At 28.7% G+C, this 18,662-nt stretch overlaps 3 protein-coding genes across 5 annotated transcripts; 1 reads left to right on the top strand and 2 right to left on the bottom strand.

Moving 5' to 3' along the window:
* Positions 1-4,532: 4,532 nt before the first annotated feature.
* On the bottom strand, positions 4,533-8,284 carry LOC111029854. Of its 2 annotated transcripts, none has more exons than XM_022309061.1 (6): positions 7,662-8,284; positions 7,388-7,580; positions 6,671-6,812; positions 6,462-6,572; positions 5,371-5,938; positions 4,533-5,292 (listed from the first exon to the last, which is right to left on the bottom strand). In XM_022309061.1, exons 2-6 carry the CDS (start codon positions 7,520-7,522, stop codon positions 5,082-5,084), a joined length of 1,167 nt encoding a protein of 388 aa, XP_022164753.1. In that variant the 5' UTR covers positions 7,523-7,580; positions 7,662-8,284; the 3' UTR covers positions 4,533-5,081. The 2 variants fall into 2 exon arrangements, with proteins under 2 accessions (XP_022164753.1, XP_022164752.1); XM_022309060.1 differs by having other exon boundaries at positions 7,388-7,584; positions 7,662-8,282.
* Positions 8,285-12,283: 3,999 nt separating this feature from the next.
* On the bottom strand, positions 12,284-13,549 carry LOC111029852. The gene has a single exon (XM_022309058.1). It carries the CDS (start codon positions 13,188-13,190, stop codon positions 12,714-12,716), a length of 477 nt encoding a protein of 158 aa, XP_022164750.1. The 5' UTR covers positions 13,191-13,549; the 3' UTR covers positions 12,284-12,713.
* LOC111029851 (rho GTPase-activating protein gacK-like) lies at positions 13,514-17,908 on the top strand. Of its 2 annotated transcripts, XM_022309055.1 has the most exons (7): positions 13,514-13,629; positions 13,925-14,022; positions 14,955-15,554; positions 15,899-16,023; positions 16,097-16,360; positions 16,478-16,734; positions 17,022-17,226. In XM_022309055.1, the coding sequence occupies exons 2-7, from the start codon at positions 13,998-14,000 to the stop codon at positions 17,224-17,226; spliced, it is 1,476 nt and encodes a 491-aa protein (XP_022164747.1). In that variant the 5' UTR covers positions 13,514-13,629; positions 13,925-13,997. The 2 variants fall into 2 exon arrangements, with proteins under 2 accessions (XP_022164747.1, XP_022164748.1); XM_022309056.1 differs by lacking the exon at positions 13,514-13,629 and having other exon boundaries at positions 13,998-14,022; positions 17,022-17,908.
* The last annotated feature ends 754 nt before the right edge of the window (positions 17,909-18,662 follow it).

An 18,662-nucleotide genomic window follows, 5' to 3' on the forward strand; every position in this document is an offset into this window, starting at 1 on the left:
CGCATGTGTTGTCACTTGTCTCCGTCTTAAAAAAGAAGTGCGTAAATTGACGATCAGCAGATCACGTTTAACTCCATTAGTTTATAAATTAGAGTGAATAGACTTATTATGAAACTTTATCGTATAAGAACATTATCTGTGTTAATATACGTTGGTTTTTACGATGGTTAAGTTTTTAGCAAGTTATGAACTTATGAGTATATAATAATAGGTATTCATGTCGTATGCAGTCTACCGCACACTTGTCGTCTACCACGTATGTTTCTACACGTCATATGTGGTCTACTGCCTTGCATCTATATATATATTTATATTTTAGGTCATTCCCGTTGATCCGACGGCGGCATTCAACGACTATTAAGCTTTATCTTAACGATTTATAATCGTAAATCGTAAACGTATGAGAAAATCAGTTACAGTTTAGTTTGTGTCGTTATACGTGATACATTATTCTGCAACATTGATAAAACGCATTTATGCAGAATCACTTTTTTTATGCTTTTAAGTTATCTTCAAGTAAAATCACTTATCACAAAATCGATATAAAAACATTATTTTTGAGAGAATGTCATATCGATTTGTCTAAATATTGTCTCAAAACTAATTTACAAATTATTTATTTTTATTTTGTTAGTCCTACTGCAATTTCCCTACATATTTTAATAATATAATATAGCGTAAATTATTAATGCTCATAGGTAACTCACATTAAAATTGAACTACCATCTATCTCAGGGATCTTAGACTCTTCAGATACAGACTGCATTTAATTCCATGTATAGGTAGGAGGTAGGTAGCCACTTGGAATGTTAAAACGTTACAATTTTTTTTTTAAGTGTTTAAGAATATATTTGAACTATTTTACTGTTTTTTACTAATTTAATAACTATATTAATGTACACATTATAGCCTATAGGTTTATATTGATTGATTCAAAATTGTAATTAAACAATACTTTCAGTAGTGCCGATCACTATGTTTGAGTATATTGTGGAATGCGGACGCAATACCTGGCAGTCGATGGTAAAGTCAGTACTCCGTATGACGGTATAGGATATAATATTAGATATGCATTATACAATAGTTATAGATGTTTGGATAAAAGTAGTAGGTACTTACATGCAATTTGTCCCGTATTTAAATCTAACATATCCACTAGTACCTAGAACCTACCTCCTACTTCAGATTTTATGTTTATGCAATACCATTTGAAAATTGAAACTGACATCGGCGCTATACTAAATACCTACTTTTGCCCAAAAGATACAAATTATTTCTCATGGTTAAGTAAACAATTTTTTTTTATACTTAAAAATGTGTATACAACAAAATAGTACCTAAATATAAAAAATTAAAGCAAACATAGAATTCACTAAAAAATAACAATAGGTATCTTGAATTTTGAACTCAAACCTGAGTCAAACTACAACTTCAGTAAGTACATAGCTCTTAATTCAAGAGTTTAATCGGCTTTTTTCATTACCTACATTAATGTTGAATCACGAGTAGTCAAAAGATAGCACATGTTTTATGAGAACTCACGTTTCTAAAAAATATTATTGAGGAGACAAAATTGTACTTCCCATATCCAGCATAAAATTAATTGCTGTTTTCAAAAAATAACCAAATTCTCTAAGTCACCAGGAAGCGTGATTGACGGAAGGTCAGTATTCTGTAGTACTAGCCACTAGATGTCTAGGTGCGTACTCAGTTCTATTATCATTGGTTTAGGTATGGGGGACCTCTCAAAAGTCTACTAAGCCCTTATGTTAAATCAAGTATATGCCTTCAACAATTTTCTACAATTATTAAAAAATATATTGTGAATTATTTTTGCGATGATACTCGATAGATGATAAGAATATATGATAGAACATAAATACAGCGACGGTAAAAATATTATTGAGTCGTGTTTAAATACTGCAATATAAAATGTGGTTAGAGAATAATGTAACCCGACAGTGTAATATTTTACCACAAACTAATAAATTAATATAATATTAAACCAAGCTATGACTAAAATATAACTAAAATAAATTATCGTAGAAACATGAAACTTTCACTGAACGTATATATTAGAATTTTCTATACCTACACCATACATTTTAACTCATATTGAAATGTGAAAATATTGTAGTAAATCGGCAGTCATTTTTTATGAGCGTCTGAATTTCAAATTTTGACAAAATACGTAAAAATCACGAAAATTTGCAAATTATTTTTAGTTAGGAATTTATAAAGATTTTTTTTTTAAATCAAAGATTTGAAAATTTAATACATGTTTTCAATTCATTTTTTTTTTTTTGAATATTCACTCGAATTCTCATGGAATGATTATCTTATTTTGTTGTAATTGGAAAACAAATAACCGTAGATATTTAAAATGTACACAAAATGTTTTAAAAATGTTTTGATAGATTTTAAATTTTAAACTTTTTTTTCTTTATAAATGTCAATACAATTTTATGTGTGAAGTAAAACAGAGTAGACATTTTATACAAGGCTTCTGATATTATATTAATACAATATCAGTTCAAAAATATTTAAAAAACATAGACATGACTTTTTTTTATAAGAATTTGAAGTTCAAATTTTGGCAACATTTATTGGTTTAACATTTCAACATTTTTTTATATTCAATATTTTTAGACATTTTCAACTTTTATAGCTAAGAATTGAAAATGTAAGCTAAGGTTGCATGTAAGTAGTTAATTCTGTAGAAAAAATTTAACAAATATATTAGCACAGTGTTTTTTTATAGCTATTTTAAGTTTTAATTTGGACTTAATTACATATTGAAACCAATAATAACAATTTTTGTTATTTTGTTGTAAATAAAAAATATTATTTGTAGTTACTTTACACTTTTAGAGTATATTATATTATACTAACAAAGATTTTTCAAATTTAATTTTTTTGGCAAAGATTAATTCAACCTATTGTATTACTAATGCCTAATAGTAAAATAAATGAGTTCAATCACAATAATATCATCAAATTACCTAAATTACTAAGTAATATTATTGGCTGACCCACTTCGCTCAGAATCGTTTTATGTGTATAATGATTTTACAATTTATAACATTGAATTCAAATGTAATACCTAAATTACAGTGATTCATTTGTAACCTACTGTACAGCAGAGTGATACTTACTGCTTTTTTTTTGTATTGTAAACTTAATTAATAGTAATTAATAGTAATCTATCATAAATTGTATTTATAGGTGTCAAATGTTAGAAAACTGCGTTAACATGATTTCTGAAAAGATCACAAAATAGATGCTCTTAATTCAGTTTGGTTAAAATATATATTTATAATGGCACAAATAAGGAAAAAAACAGGATGCATACATTTGTATAAATGCATTATTATATTTTTTAAACAATGGCATTTAAAAAATGAGTTACAAATAACCTAATATAATTATCATCATTAAATGTATAACAATATAAGTTTTACCACAAACTAAGATTATATATGGACTGGAAACCATAAGGCTGGAGTGTATTTTTGTGTTTATTGATTACATTTTGTCATGGTAGTTTTGTGAATGAGGAAATCTAAGAGATAATTTGTTGTTCAAACCTGGTGGTTTTTAACTCATTATTATTATTGTCATAGATATAACTTGAGCAATTTTTATGCGGGGCTTTATAAGCTTTTTTTTATTTAGATAAACAGCATACTTATATACTTATCAAAAATCAAGCACTTAGGTAAATATTTTTTCATGAATCAAGGTGTCAACAATTAAATTTGAATAAAGAATGAGATCAGTATTGGCTGTATTATTGTTTATTTTTGTATATATAAGTACACCGAAAATAGAATCAAGTATCTAAAAAAATTTCAATTAAATAAAATAAAGAAAAAATATAATTTTTTAGTGTAATATGGTTGGTTAATTTTTTTTAGAGCATATTTAACTGCATATTTGATGAATTTTTAGTGTAATATCTTTGTTCTATCCATAACATTATAAATATATAATATATAATAGTATGATTATTATGTATATCAAAAATAAATTTTATACTTAACAAGTAAATACAATTAATGATTAAATTAATAACAGTATTAAAATGTTATACTTAATATTATAACCTTTCAACATTCTAATATTTTATTTTAAATTTAAATGCCAATAATTGATATCTCTTCTTCTTTTTGTTAAATCTGCATTAAACTGATCAATAATTGTATCAAAATTAATCTTAAGTCTTTTAAATATATACAATAGCCATGATACTAAGTATTTCTTGGCCAATGGTGTATTCGTAAATGTGTTGAGGTAACAAAGAAACCAATGCAAAACTCATTGGAATGGATAGAAAAAATTTATGAATATAATATGTGTTGTCAAATTAACCAATTAAGTCTTTGACATATACAAATTTCAATGGACTTCAAAATGTTCAGTAATATTAGTTGATGAACAAAATTTTTGATATAGCTTTAATTCTGCTTTTAAATAATCTAAGTCAATACTGTTGAAGTTACAAATGTCTAATATATCTTCATCTCTCTAAATTTAAGTTTCACCTTGGATTTGTTTTTACTCAAGAATCATTAAATTCGGTTATCATGACGTATTATGCGGCAAATGGTAATGATAACAATTTTTTGTTATTTTTCATTAATTTTTCCAATAGTTAATACTATCTTAGACCTTAGTACACGGTTACTATAGAGTTATAGGATATTTTGGGATGGTGCTCTAATAATATAGATTCCCGAACTATAATATTTAAGGTGACATTTTCGCCACACAATTTTAGCCACTATTTCCAAGTCTATATGATCTTAGTTTATAGAATGACATATAAAAATATATTTTGAAAATAAAATAAATATGGCTATAAAAATTAAAAATTAAAAGTTAAATATTTATTTATAAAATAATCAGTTATTAAAAGTTATAGGTAATACAAATATATGAACTGAATAATATTATAGCAATAGCATTTGCTGAATGGTAAAATAGTTATAGACGTATATTATCTTAGTAGTCTTCTTTCCCCTGTTATACTACATACCACTCTATAACTCACTATAGCACCAGTATAGTTCTAGTTGTTTCTAGTCTAACCATTCAATTATGCACTCACGTAGTACCTTTTCATTATGATGCCATTCGTGATGACTGACTCCCGGCACAGTATACTCTACCAATCGATCTGTCATATCTAGCTGATGTAATCCAATTGGATCATTATCGCTGTACACGTCATCTTGTCGTCGCTCCCGCATTGGTATCAGTTCACCAGAACCATCAAGTACGGCAAATTGACTGTAAAACGTAAGATTGATAAATATGAGTGAAAAAACTACATATTTTTTGTATAATTATAATGTAAATAATAAGTACCTGGATTGCCAAGGTGAAATAACCCCATCGTCAGGCCCACCAATCAATACCAGCCGCTGCAGTCGAGTGAGGCCCAGTTTTTTTATGTTGGGGTTAGGATTATCGTCACCATTTTCTCCACAGTAGTTATCGTGGACCGAGACTTTAGCCATAAGTGTATCTACATCTGCTATAACACTGTCACCATCACTACCGTTGTAGTTATGGCTTTCAGCAATTTTGACAGTGGCAGTGGCTACTGCTGCAATTACTGCAGTAACACGATCAATAATTTTTGAAGTGTCATCATTAGTTTCTGCTACAGTTGCTGTGCTACTAGATACTTCAGTAGATATTGTTTTCAAACCATTATCATTTTCAGTCTGTTGTAAATTAAGACCACTTGATTCTTGTTGTTTAACATTATCAATGACCGCAAGATACACACTGTATTTAAGGTATAGGTCCCTATGCCTGGGATCATACCAATAGTTAGCCACAGACAGAGCCCGTTGACCTAAGCGTGTGTAGAACAACTCGTATGCTGTGCGCGCTGTCAGTGCAGGAAACATTTTTGTGAAACACTCGGCTACAAAATTATAGTACAAAACATTATTGATTTATAATTGTATTATTTATATTGTACAAATAAATATATTATACTAAACACACCAGTAGGTCGACATTTTTCTATTTTAGTATGAATCAGAAGGAAAAAACATATTTTTTGCATGTGACATATTTCTAGTTTTTGACTTTTTATACATGGTGTGTTCAGAAAAATCAAAGTTAAATACAAGTACGAGTCTTTAACCAATTAGGTTATATTATATTATTTGCTTAATCAAATGTAGTATAAAAGATACAACATAGTATAATTGTAAGTTGTAATTAACTTTCATAATGTCAACAATCATTGAATTATTGGTGTAATAAGTAATTTATATCCCTAAAAATAGTAAAATGTCAGTAAAATACTTATGAATAGATATAGGCATATAATGGTACACCACTGCATTCTCCATGAGATTAACACAAAAAACACAGGAAAAAACTTTTAACCGCAGCAGCAGCAATATGTATTTAATAAATAATAAAATAAAAACTCCTACCGCCATACTGTCCTCCTTGCGGCGAGCTAAGTGATACAAATGTCCTGACATTGTGCTCAGTACCATACTCTTCTATCATGCCTCTTGCTATGAGTCCACCTTGTGAATATCCTAGAAAATATAAGCATAAATTAATACATTTTTAGCTTCGTTTGTAGTATATAATATATAAATAATGTATACCAATATATATGCACATATATATCTACCTATAACATGCACACCCTCTGGATGTAACGAACATATTTTTAAGAGGTCATCAGCTAACTTCCTTGTCTGTCGCCATAGTGGTTCTAAACTAGCCAAACCACAAAATCTGTCTATAACATATGTTTTGGTGCCTGGATGTAACTGTTAAGCATACATAAATTAAATTATGTTAGTAACATGGATTGGCAGATTTTCAACCAGATTGTTACAATAACTCGATAATATGTAAATTATGTATATTAAGCATTTGAATAAAAATACTTTAACTCTTTTTGGTACGGCAATATTTTTAAAATGTAAAAATGTAACAACATAACCAAATACAATTATGACACCACAATTTTAAACAATTATTATTTTAAAACTATAGAATTCAATATTTGTAAATAGTCACACGAATAGTCACTTGAAATATTATGTTGTTCTTATAAGATATAAATAGAAAATTATACATCTGTTGAATACCTAGGTAACTTTAATTTAATATTTGAGATATAAATACTGATTACAATGATTTAATTTTACTGTATGTTTTTTAGGTAGATATCATTTATTAAATATTTTAAAAATACTTCAAATATATTTTTAATACGGTATTACTTAAGTATAATAAAGAATATTTAATACTTATGGTCTACATTCCATTACACATTATTAGTTAATTATAATTAATCATATACAGAATATTATCAAAGGGAATATTTCAATCTACTCACTTCAGTTATACGAGCAGCCAGACGCTCCATTGTACTGACATCACCAGTCATCAGCCCATGTACAATGACTACCGGCCTGTAAGGCCGATTTTGCCCTGACATTTTGTTGCATTCATCCAACTTGCTCATTGTCATATGAAGCACTCGTAATGATGCAATGTCGCCACTAAGCTACTACTATTTCAGGTATATACTAGCTATTGAACAACATATATAATATAATTATAATAATTCATAGTTTAACTGACTGTCACTTGTCACATATCATACTCACGTGAAAAACACACGAAGCAGAAATGTAGTGTCAACAATGTAGAAACGCTTGACAGCAGTCACAGAGCATATATTTATTCCAGGCGATCAAGTTAGTTGACTAGTAGCCAGTAGACGGAAGAATAGTGAAGTTAAGTGACCATAGTTAAGTTATCATTATTATGCATTAGTATGACTATATTATTATTATTATTTTTGTATAACAAACGTTGATAACGGTTCGGCGGTGGCTGCACAAAATTGCGTCATTTTGGTTGCCTATTTCTACTGAAAAAAGGCACTAGTACTATCGCACTTATAATATTGTAATATAAACATAATAATATAGTTTTAAGATTTAAGATATTTTACAAAATTTGTCGAGTAACCAGTATACCTTAAGGCTTAAATCGTGATAGTTTGGTTCCTACCTACCAGGCTACCTATAATAAAGTTATAAATTAAAATCAGGGTTCGAGACTTTTCATGTCTATCACAGACGTAGTACAGAGCGATATGGACAAACGTTTTATAGTACCTACCTCATAGACTTGTATGACCCAAATTCAGAGAATGTAAATTGTATTTTGCATATTTTAAAATGTTTTGATAAATGTAATGTATTGACGCATATTCAACAATTTTCAACTTTTACCATCAATATTTATGGAGAGCAATTGTTTAAAATGTATAGTTTTAATAATTAATAATATATATTTAATTATTGTTGAATGGTTATTTACAAAAACGTGTGTTGCAAATTAACGTGATCTATAGATCACTCCGAAAAATCAATTTGAAAAGATCAAAAACTATGTAGTTATCCTGGTTGTTTTAAGTAAGCCGATAATAGGAGAGCTTTAAAAATGTACCTATTTAAATTAGTTTTTTATTTATTTTTTTAAGGCAGCTGGAATGCTTATAACTATATGTAAACATTAGTTCTCACCTAGAATTGTTTTCCCACTTTAAGCCCTGAATATTATAGACATGGTAATGGAGTAAATGGTCTTAGGTTTATTTTTTTGTCTCACCATTATTACCTGTTGTTATTTTTAATGTAATTTTTGTAAGTAGTCATTAATTTTAGTCATTAATCAGTTATAACTTAAATAGGTAATATCTTAAAATCACATAAGAACTCTATTGTCTCCTGCACAAGAAATCAACACTAATACACTATGGCATGGTAAGTCATATATACGTAATGGTTTTCTTTATGTATACATTTTTGAAATTAAATTAAACTTATTAAATAAAAAAAACTTGTCATCCAAAACAGCTGCATTATCATACACATATAATTATAGTTATCGCTCAAACCAGTGATGGAAAACCTTTTGAACACTGCGTGCCCAAAATTACCCCTTTTTTTAGAGCGTGGCATGAAAAAATATTATATTTTGTTAAACTATAAATTGATTATATAATTTATGTATTAGTATAAAAAAGTTAGTTTAGGTACATATTATATAATAATATATAATAAATAATAATTATAATAATATTGCCTAGTTAATTATTTATTTTTATGTGATTTTTGTTGTTGAACACTTGATGCCAATTCGTTGATCTTTGGTTTATAATTAGTAACTTTTAATAAAGTACACGAGGCACTGCATTCATCAGTTAATCGTTAATGGTCAATAAAAACCGTAAGCTTTTTACCTACTACCAATAATATTATATATTATATATAATTGTAAAAATGTTCGCGTGCCATGGATTTGCCATTCTTGGCTTAGACCAGTGGTTCTCAACGGGGGCAATATCGCCCCCCCAGTGGGCGGTAAAATGTCACCGAGGGGCAATGAACTAGTTTTGGGTGGTAGGGGGGCGGTGAACTAATTTTGGGTGGTAGATTACCATAATACTAGAACTATAAATAAAAAATATATCAAATATAAAAAATAAATAAAAACATGAGTTATTAGATAATTTCAATTTTTTCTTTTAAATTTTCCAAATACCCTTAACCTAACCCTTATTATAGAATTCTCACATTGTAGGGGCCGTTAAAAAATTTTTTGACACTCAAGGGGGCTTAACTTAAAAAAGGTTGAGAAACACTGGCTTAGACCATATAGTAGGAGTTTTAATATTAAAAATAATAATTAGAAGTCTTAATTCAAAGCTATATCCCAAACATTCATAATTTAGGAGTAATAGAAATAAATAATATCAATAGAAATAGAAATTTTCTAAAAAATTAGTAAATCTAGTAATAATATTTTCTTATAAAGACAAAAAAACATTGATAACTCCAATGTACAATTTTTAGTCAAAATTAACGAGTTTTGTAATTTCATTAGAATTATTTTCAAATAGCTATAAGCTATACATAAACACTATTAACACTTATAGTTAGTTAAATTATTATTTATAAACCATTATTATGATTTTGTTTTTATATAATATAAAATAACATTTCTGTTAATACCGTTATTCTGTGTTCAGTGTCAGCTCATCAGTCAACAGCTTTATGCCTATATCTTGTATTCGAGTTTAATATTTTTCATGTGACATTTTTTTTTTAACATCTTTCAAAATTATACCTTATATATTATAGTGTATTTCTAGTAAGGATGCTTGTAAAATGACAATTAATTGCTTAGAAATTAAAGTAATAGTTTTATTTTTTGTAACAGAAAAGTAATGTAATAAATTTTCTATTTGAAAAGTAAAGTAATCTCATTACAATTTTATTTAAGTAACGAGTAAAGTAATTTAATTACTTTTTAAAAATAAAAGCTAAATGTTTTATGTGTATACACTGTAATACTGTATTTATCCACAGTAATTTGTATAGAAAATTAGAAACTATGGACATTAAATCAACTGTTAAACACTGGATTACTGGAATATGACCTGAGGGCATGATATAAAGTTACATAGAAAGTTAAATTATAATGATGAATTGAATAACTTCATAGAATTTAATATTTTCATAATATTGAAGGCCAAATAGGTCAGATGTAAATATGGTTGTGAACAGGAACAGATTGGAATTTCAGACTAGCCCAGGAAAATATATTTTTAGTGGCCTACTAGCAGTCATGTATTTGTTGGGAGATTGGGGCCTAGGGGTAAGTGTACCATACTAAAGGTGGTAATTTTTTTTAGTCCTTTAAAGAACTGGTAAATATGTATTGATATTTTATGATGTATTCATTGCTCCTACAAAAATGATTATATTATAACATATTAGTGAGGTTTATAAAGACAGATAAAAGATATTTTTAGTTAAAAATCAACTGTCATACTTCAAATATACATGTACTATATGAAAAATACTAGGTACAATATTACTATTTATTTATTTACTTTAACATGACGCCTTGCCAGTAGCAATATACAATATATATATATAAATATATATATATATACAATATTTTAATCATAAAATCAAACTTTAACAATAAAATATGTAATAGATTTTACTCTTCACGTACGTTGATTTTTTATTTGAGTTATTGTTATTACTTATTACTTAGTATTTATTAATTATTATTCAGTTTTTGTAATACTGCTACAGACATTATGGCAATATTTAATACTATTTATATTAGCTATTGGCTTATTACTTTCTAGTTAATTGTTTTGCTATGAGAAAAAAGTACAAGATACCAATAAGACAAAAAACCTTCTATATCTAATTATTGTTAGTTTACAACAGACTATACTGCCATGGAGTTTGGTAGAACACACAGCAGCCTCGTCAACTAGTTAATATGTGGCCTATGCGAAATTTCCCGGTGGCCCAATCGAACACTGATTGTAAACCACTAAAAAAATGTAGTTCAAGTAGTATTACAAATCAAATACTAAACTAGAATAATATGAATAGGTATATCAAAAATGTGTGATTTGATATTATATCATAAGACAACTTGTACCTAATAATATATTGAAAAAGAAAACAGTAGCCTGAAAAATATATTTTTTTTTTCAATATAATATAGTTTTAAATAACTGTTGCCAATTGTAAAAATGGATCTATTTTTAATATTGAAATTTATAAAAAGTGAAGTTCTGATACCTAAGGGCTTGGACTTGAAAATTGATTACAAAATTCCTCAACTTAATCTTAGTAATAATGGGGAACATTATTAAAATATAAGCTATAACCATAAATATTATCATTACTATTGAGTACTAATCGTGTCAAGAAAATATAATTTTTCAGTGAATTTAGCTTAGAATGTGAATTACTAGGTAAATTATGTGTAATTCATGCAAAAGTAAATTTTTAGCTTTATGTTTATTTCTAAGATATTATATTATATTATAATAAAGAATGAAATTAAAAACAAAAATTATTTTTAGATGATAAAAATCTATTGGGTATAAGACCGACTTGTATGTCGTAAAGGCAAACGGCGAGGCAAATGGTATTATACAAAATAAATAATAATATACAATTTTTAACCAGAACAGTAATTTGTATAAATATATATAATTAGTAACATTTATGTATTACCAGTTTATTTAAATTAAGTAATTAATAACATTTAGGAATTACTGAATAATATTAACATTTTACTAGTTACCCATTTTTATATGTTTATATAAGATATTGGTAAACCAATTAAATAAGTAGGTAGTTTTAAAATGTATTTTCTATACCATACAGTTGTACCTATATGCATTTTATAATTTTTATTTTATTTTGAATTTAAATGATGCAGTATCCATAGTAGTACATTACAAATATATGATTGAATAGTATGTTCAATATAATAATAAAGTGTATAATATTTCACACAATATATGAAATAGATACTTGTTCTCAAGAAATATTTTTTACATGTTAAAAGTATTTTTATGTTATATTGAAAAACAATTTTTTATATTTGTAACCATGTTTAAATGTTTGTGTATAAATAGAAGGAAGCTAGTAATAAATATTTAATAATGTGTAATTATATAGCTAGTTATAAAAATTAAACTTTATTCACAATATCAAATATTAATTAAGTAATAGTGCTTCAACATTTTACTATATCTTTAAAATGAAAAATAAATTGAATAAAGAAACACAGGCATTATTACAGAAACATACTTAATGGTTATGTCAGTCATTGGTGGTCATGATGGCATCAGACACCCGCACCCAGTCAAGTGCTGATAGCAGCGGATCTTCACGCGTTGGAATGCGGTCCCAATTCCAGTACATCAGCTGCTTAGTTACTTCACCAGCTATTGATTCAACTGCTTCTGTAGAATCATTAACTACATTACGGCTGCCGTTGTCATCCTTGCCAACACACAATACACCAACATAGCCATCGGGCATGCTGAGCTTCACACCCGTCAGAGGCTTGCCACGCAACGAAGAGTGCCACAACGCAGTTTCATCATCTGTTGCCGCTTTGGTATATGGACAAAAGTATCGATCAACTGGACCCGTCAAGGTCTGACAGTCGCTACCTGGTTTCCGGGTGTGGATTTTGCATGGCAACAGGTGTACCGCCTGTTGATCGGTTCCAACAGCACTGGCGTCGCTGTCTTCTGGCCGCCTGTGCTCTGATCGCTTTATGACGAGACGCATTGTTTGCAGTGGTTTGAAACACAACCGAAGTAAATAGTAAATAATAATTATGTAAACAAATCGTGACAACAAAGTTGGTTACAGTCGTTACAACTTACAAAATCATTTGTATTTTATCATTAGAAGATAACAACGACAGCCGGATGGGATAATGGGATCCGGTGGACTGTGGAGGTACTAACGAATACCACCTCCACTGACGGCGTGTGTCCGGTGTGTCGCGTACTCGCTTCACTTAGGTTTTTATTTCTGACGAAGACTGCGGTGGGAATCATGAGTTACGAATAGTTACTTCCAGACGCCGGTGAGCCGTGAGCTGCAGTCGTTTACAAATCGCGCCACTACTATCGTTTAGTCGTGGTAGAGCAGTATCGGCAGTTGTAGGCGCTGTTACAATACCACGACGTCCGCAGTGCCGACTGCCGAGTATCACTATCACGTGAGTATCGATAGTGACAAACACCGAGATGATAATTGATAACGCTCGTGCAGCGAGAGCGCGGCGACCGACTTTTAAACTTTTTGAAAGTAAAAGTTCCGTCGCCGCGCTGTTTCATAATTTGTCTACAACAATGTAATGTTTTTGATGTTTTCCACAACCTAACGACGTTGCACGAGACATGACGCACACGTTATTAAATTCGTCGTTGCGCCCACAGTAGTTATTAAGGAAACGTACATAGGCATGTGTTTCATACCAACGATTAATGTATGTCGGTCGTTTTTCATTGTAGCCATCAAACGAGCGGGTACCGTAGACTGCGCAGTAACGACCAGTGATATCGTCAAGAAAGCAAATGCGTTAGAATGGCATACTATTACTATTATCAAAGTAAGATACATCCAATAAACACCTACCTATATACAATTATTGTTATCGTTGACAAACAATGTCATGTTTGACAAATGTAAGAACTTTAAAACTATTATAAAATCTCATGTATAAAGTATTTGTAGTAAAAACGTTTTGGAAGATAACATTTTATGTTCGATTAATTTATAATATACTATTAATATTATTAGATGGACAAGAAGTTTATCCATACTACACAATATAAGTCGTCCAATTTATATTAAGTACATTTCATTGCTGTGATGAACAACGAGTATTGCAAATATAAATTTTAACAAGTGTACATTTTAATAGTCATACTTCAATACTAAAGTCGGTTATGGTATAACCAACTGACAATAATTATAATTTAAATAATAATATTTGAATATATTATTAAAATATTTGTATATCTAACATCATATTAAAGATTAGGTAAAGATAGCTTTTCATATTTAAATATAAAACAAAGTGAAAATGTTATGTTGATTTCAGAAGTAAAACCTTGATATCTCTAAAAAAAAAAGTCAAGTATTAGGTATATAATTGTCAATTTCCACTTAAAATTAATAGTTTTTACATTCTAATATGTTGTTAATAAATATTTAAGTTATTTATTTCTAAATGGTCATGCATTTCTGCATCAATCTATTTATTGCTGTAGCATTACAAGTATTTGCTTACAAATTTATTTGAATATGTAAAAAAAAAAATTATATTGAGCATTTTAGGTAGCTTAGGTTGATGGCATTTTAGCATCAATAGCAACTTTTGGCTGTCATTACATTGCTACTTAGCTAACTTGCTGTTACGGATTTAAAGTGTATTCACTACCATTGTAATTTAATAAAGCTGTCGGTGGACACTGAAATACATATACAATTTAGCAATGTCACCTGTGTAATAATATCTATGTATTTTACTGGTTACAGCACCACCCGACCCACTATCACCTGTACCAACCACTGAAGAATTAACACCACCTCAGCCACCCTTACTAATGCTGTCTTCTCCATCGCAACAACAGCAATTGAATATACCACTTCTCACACCTGTTCATCCATCGGTAACAACATCAATGCCATTGTTGACGACAACTACTACTACTACTATAGAAAATAATGAACAGCAGCAGCTACCCACACCAAATACATTTATTAGGCATTGCGATGACATGGGTTTATTTCACGATTTACAAAACATTGTAGTAATGTCTTCATTAACTGGACCATCAGGGGATACAACTATTACTACAGTTCCTGCTTCTACTGCTGCAACAATAGTTACCACAACATCAACCGGACAACCTACTTCTTCAAATTTATTTGACTCGTCGTCAACAGCAATTGTGACAACCATGATGATGGCCAATCCGTTTGACGAAACATTTAAACAAGCAGTATTGCAACAACAAAAGAATGAAGTTAATTCATCAGAAAATATTTTCAATCACAACAATAACAATGATGGTGATTTAAACACCCCATTCATAGCGACAACTACTGTTGTTAATACGTCCAATAACAACACTAGTAAGTGTAACACAGGCTTACATCGAACTAGAATAATAAGTTATTATGAATAGTTTCTTAAGGTTATTAAAATAGCTCTTAAAAACAACTAAAGTTTTCTTTGCAATTCATACATTTTGTGTTTAAATAAAAGTTATTCATCTATGGGCACTTAGATACATAGTGAGTTCTCATTAATTAATTTTAATTGTAATTAAAAATTAAAAAAAAACCTTTTTATTGCACATTTTTGAATAAATATAAATGACTGCCATACCTACCTGATTTTCATCTGATATTTATAATATTACTTTGTTTATATGAGTAACTGGCTTATTTAAGTTTAAAAAAATACATAATTTCAGCTTTGAAGACTTCAATGTCAGTGGATGTGATTTCTACAGCTGCAGTAGTTGAATCTAATAAGATGAATATGACAACTGTGCCTCAATCACCACAGCAAAATATATACATAACGTCTACAGCAGAAGTAGGTTTACTCAATTTATATTCCATGTACAATTTTTTAATATATTGTTGGTTTTATTTTTATTTCATTCAAGGCACCAACTAGAGGTGTTTTAGTTATGATGGTAGAGCATCCACAAGAGCAATCAGGTAATTCAATTCTCCCTTTACAGCCTGAAGAACAACAACAAATTATCCAACAGCATCAGTTCATTGTTCCAACAACTACAACCACAACTAGTGTCATTGATACAACAACAATAACACACCATGATCAAGAATTGTATGATGAAGAAGTCAATGATGAAAACGGTGGTATAATCATCAATGTTAGAAATGATACAACTACAATTAAACAGGTTGGTATTCAATAATCATTTATTTTTTTCGTTTCATGAACCAACTGCCCAGATAATTTTTTTGATGAATAGTAATGATGCCACCTGTATATGCTTTTTTGTTCACCACCATTAAAGGCTTTAAAACAGAATCTATTGGTAAAGCAACTGCTACAGAGGCGGCAGAAGCCTCCACTTATTTCTGAAAACCATCACGAGCTCGGTCAACTACTGCAGCATCAGAATAACGACAATAACATTGATTTTGTTGTCACAGAATCCAATAAACTAGAACATGAAGAAAATAGTTTCAATGGCCTAGAAGACGAAGACCACAACAGTCGAAAGCAGCAACTGAAACAGAAACGAAAACAAGAAATGTTAGAAAGGAACAGGTACTCAGAACTTATCTTAGTATATGAATATCAACCTTGAAATTTCATTTTTGTTTTTTAAATGTACAAGTTATAACTTATAAAAACTCATTGATTGCATGTATATTGTGTAAAAAATTACATCATGGATTTTATAAAATGTCTGGTTTTTAATCATAATAATATACTATTAAAATATATATACTGCAATTATTATTATTATTGTAGGATTCAATAATTTTAGTTAACAATTAATATTGTTTGTTGTATAAATAGAATAATTATTAAAAATCAATAATTTGATACAGGACAGCCGCCAAACGGTGCAGAATAAAGCGAAAGCAGAGGTGGGAGCTGCTTTCAGAAGAGAATCGTAAGCTGAAAATTGAAAATGGCCGATTGCGTGATGCTCTTTCAAAACTTGTGAACCATAGATGCAGTAACTTACAGCAAAATCAAATAGAACAGCCAGAGGCAGTACAAGAAATATTTAAACATAGTGATGATGTTTAAAACCATGATGTTGTTGTTCTAATATTGGTGCCTAAATAAGTAATATTTACTTTATATAATATTGTTACTGGGGCTTTGAAGTTGTAGGAGTTGTATATTTTTTCAAGTGCTTTTGATTTATAAAAGATCAAGCTAGAAATTCATTCTATGATGGTGAGATTATTAACAATTTTGTATGCATTTAGGATCTATACAATTTTTTTCTGGTAGCTATTTTTTTACACTTATTAGTTATCAAAGATTTTTATTTTTCTAATGGTTTCTCCAAATTAGTAAAAACAAACTGTTCCACTACAACAAAACAGTTTGTTAATGCCATGTCTTTGCTATATGTTTCTATGACTTATTTTTATTTTCTTAGGGACTGATTTTTATTACATTTCAATGGTATTTTAGTTTTTTTAATAAAATAAATAATATGGTATATACTATATACTATTGTAGTAGTATACTACCTGCTATTATGTAACTAATGATTAATATTTTTTTTTCGACCTTCTAACTTTTATATGCGTGCATATTTTACTTTTATAACTTCTAAGTCCTAATTATTACTATATACTATATAGATTATTACTACTATTATACAAGCTGGCAGTTAACCTTTGTATGTTTTAAGATTTACAGTGGTCTCTGCTTATTGGACTTATGGTTAATTGGCTCATTCACTTAATAGACTCAAAATGATTGGTACCGATTTGCACGTGTACTAGAACAAAGCAAAATTTAATTTTTTTAGATTCGCACATCGGTTAATGGGGTCATTTTTAATCAAAAAAAGGGAAAAACTAATCAACTCTGGATGGTTTTTTTTATCAAAATTTAATTAATCTACAAAAATTGATCTACACCACACATTTTTTTGTACCCATATGTTATTTTTATTATTATGCATTTAATACATATTAGCCGAAACCTCAAAAAATATTTTTTAAGTAAATAATTAATATACTTTCAAGTTTTTGGCGGTATTTCGCCTCATCGACTCATTCAGTTAATGAACTCAAATGGTCTAGTCTTAAAGTGAGTCTAACAAGCAGCAACCAGTGTATGTGTATTATATAATTTTGTACAAAAAATTAGTACTATCAAGTACTCATGGTAATCAGTTAACATAACTTATAACTATAACTATAATACTTTAATTGTTTGTTATTATGTACCAATAATATTTTACTTCTAAAATTTCTTTTTGTTTTTTTAAGTTTTTTTTAAGTTTTTCTTATTTGTTTTTTTTTATAATAATATGTATAAGTATATTTTATTTATTGTTTTATTGTATATCCATAAATATAATAGTTAAGCTAATTTTTTTTTTAAATTTTGTTCATCAAGTATGTGGTTTGTTCATAGTTTAAGCATGTTATGCTCAATTGTTATTTTTTTTAAACTGTATGACTGTATGGCAATAATTTTAGATGGTAATTTTTAATAAC

The sequence above is a fragment of the Myzus persicae genome, unplaced genomic scaffold, assembly GCF_001856785.1.
Source record: "Myzus persicae strain clone G006 unplaced genomic scaffold, MPER_G0061.0, whole genome shotgun sequence".
In the NCBI taxonomy this organism is placed as follows: domain Eukaryota; kingdom Metazoa; phylum Arthropoda; class Insecta; order Hemiptera; family Aphididae; genus Myzus; species Myzus persicae.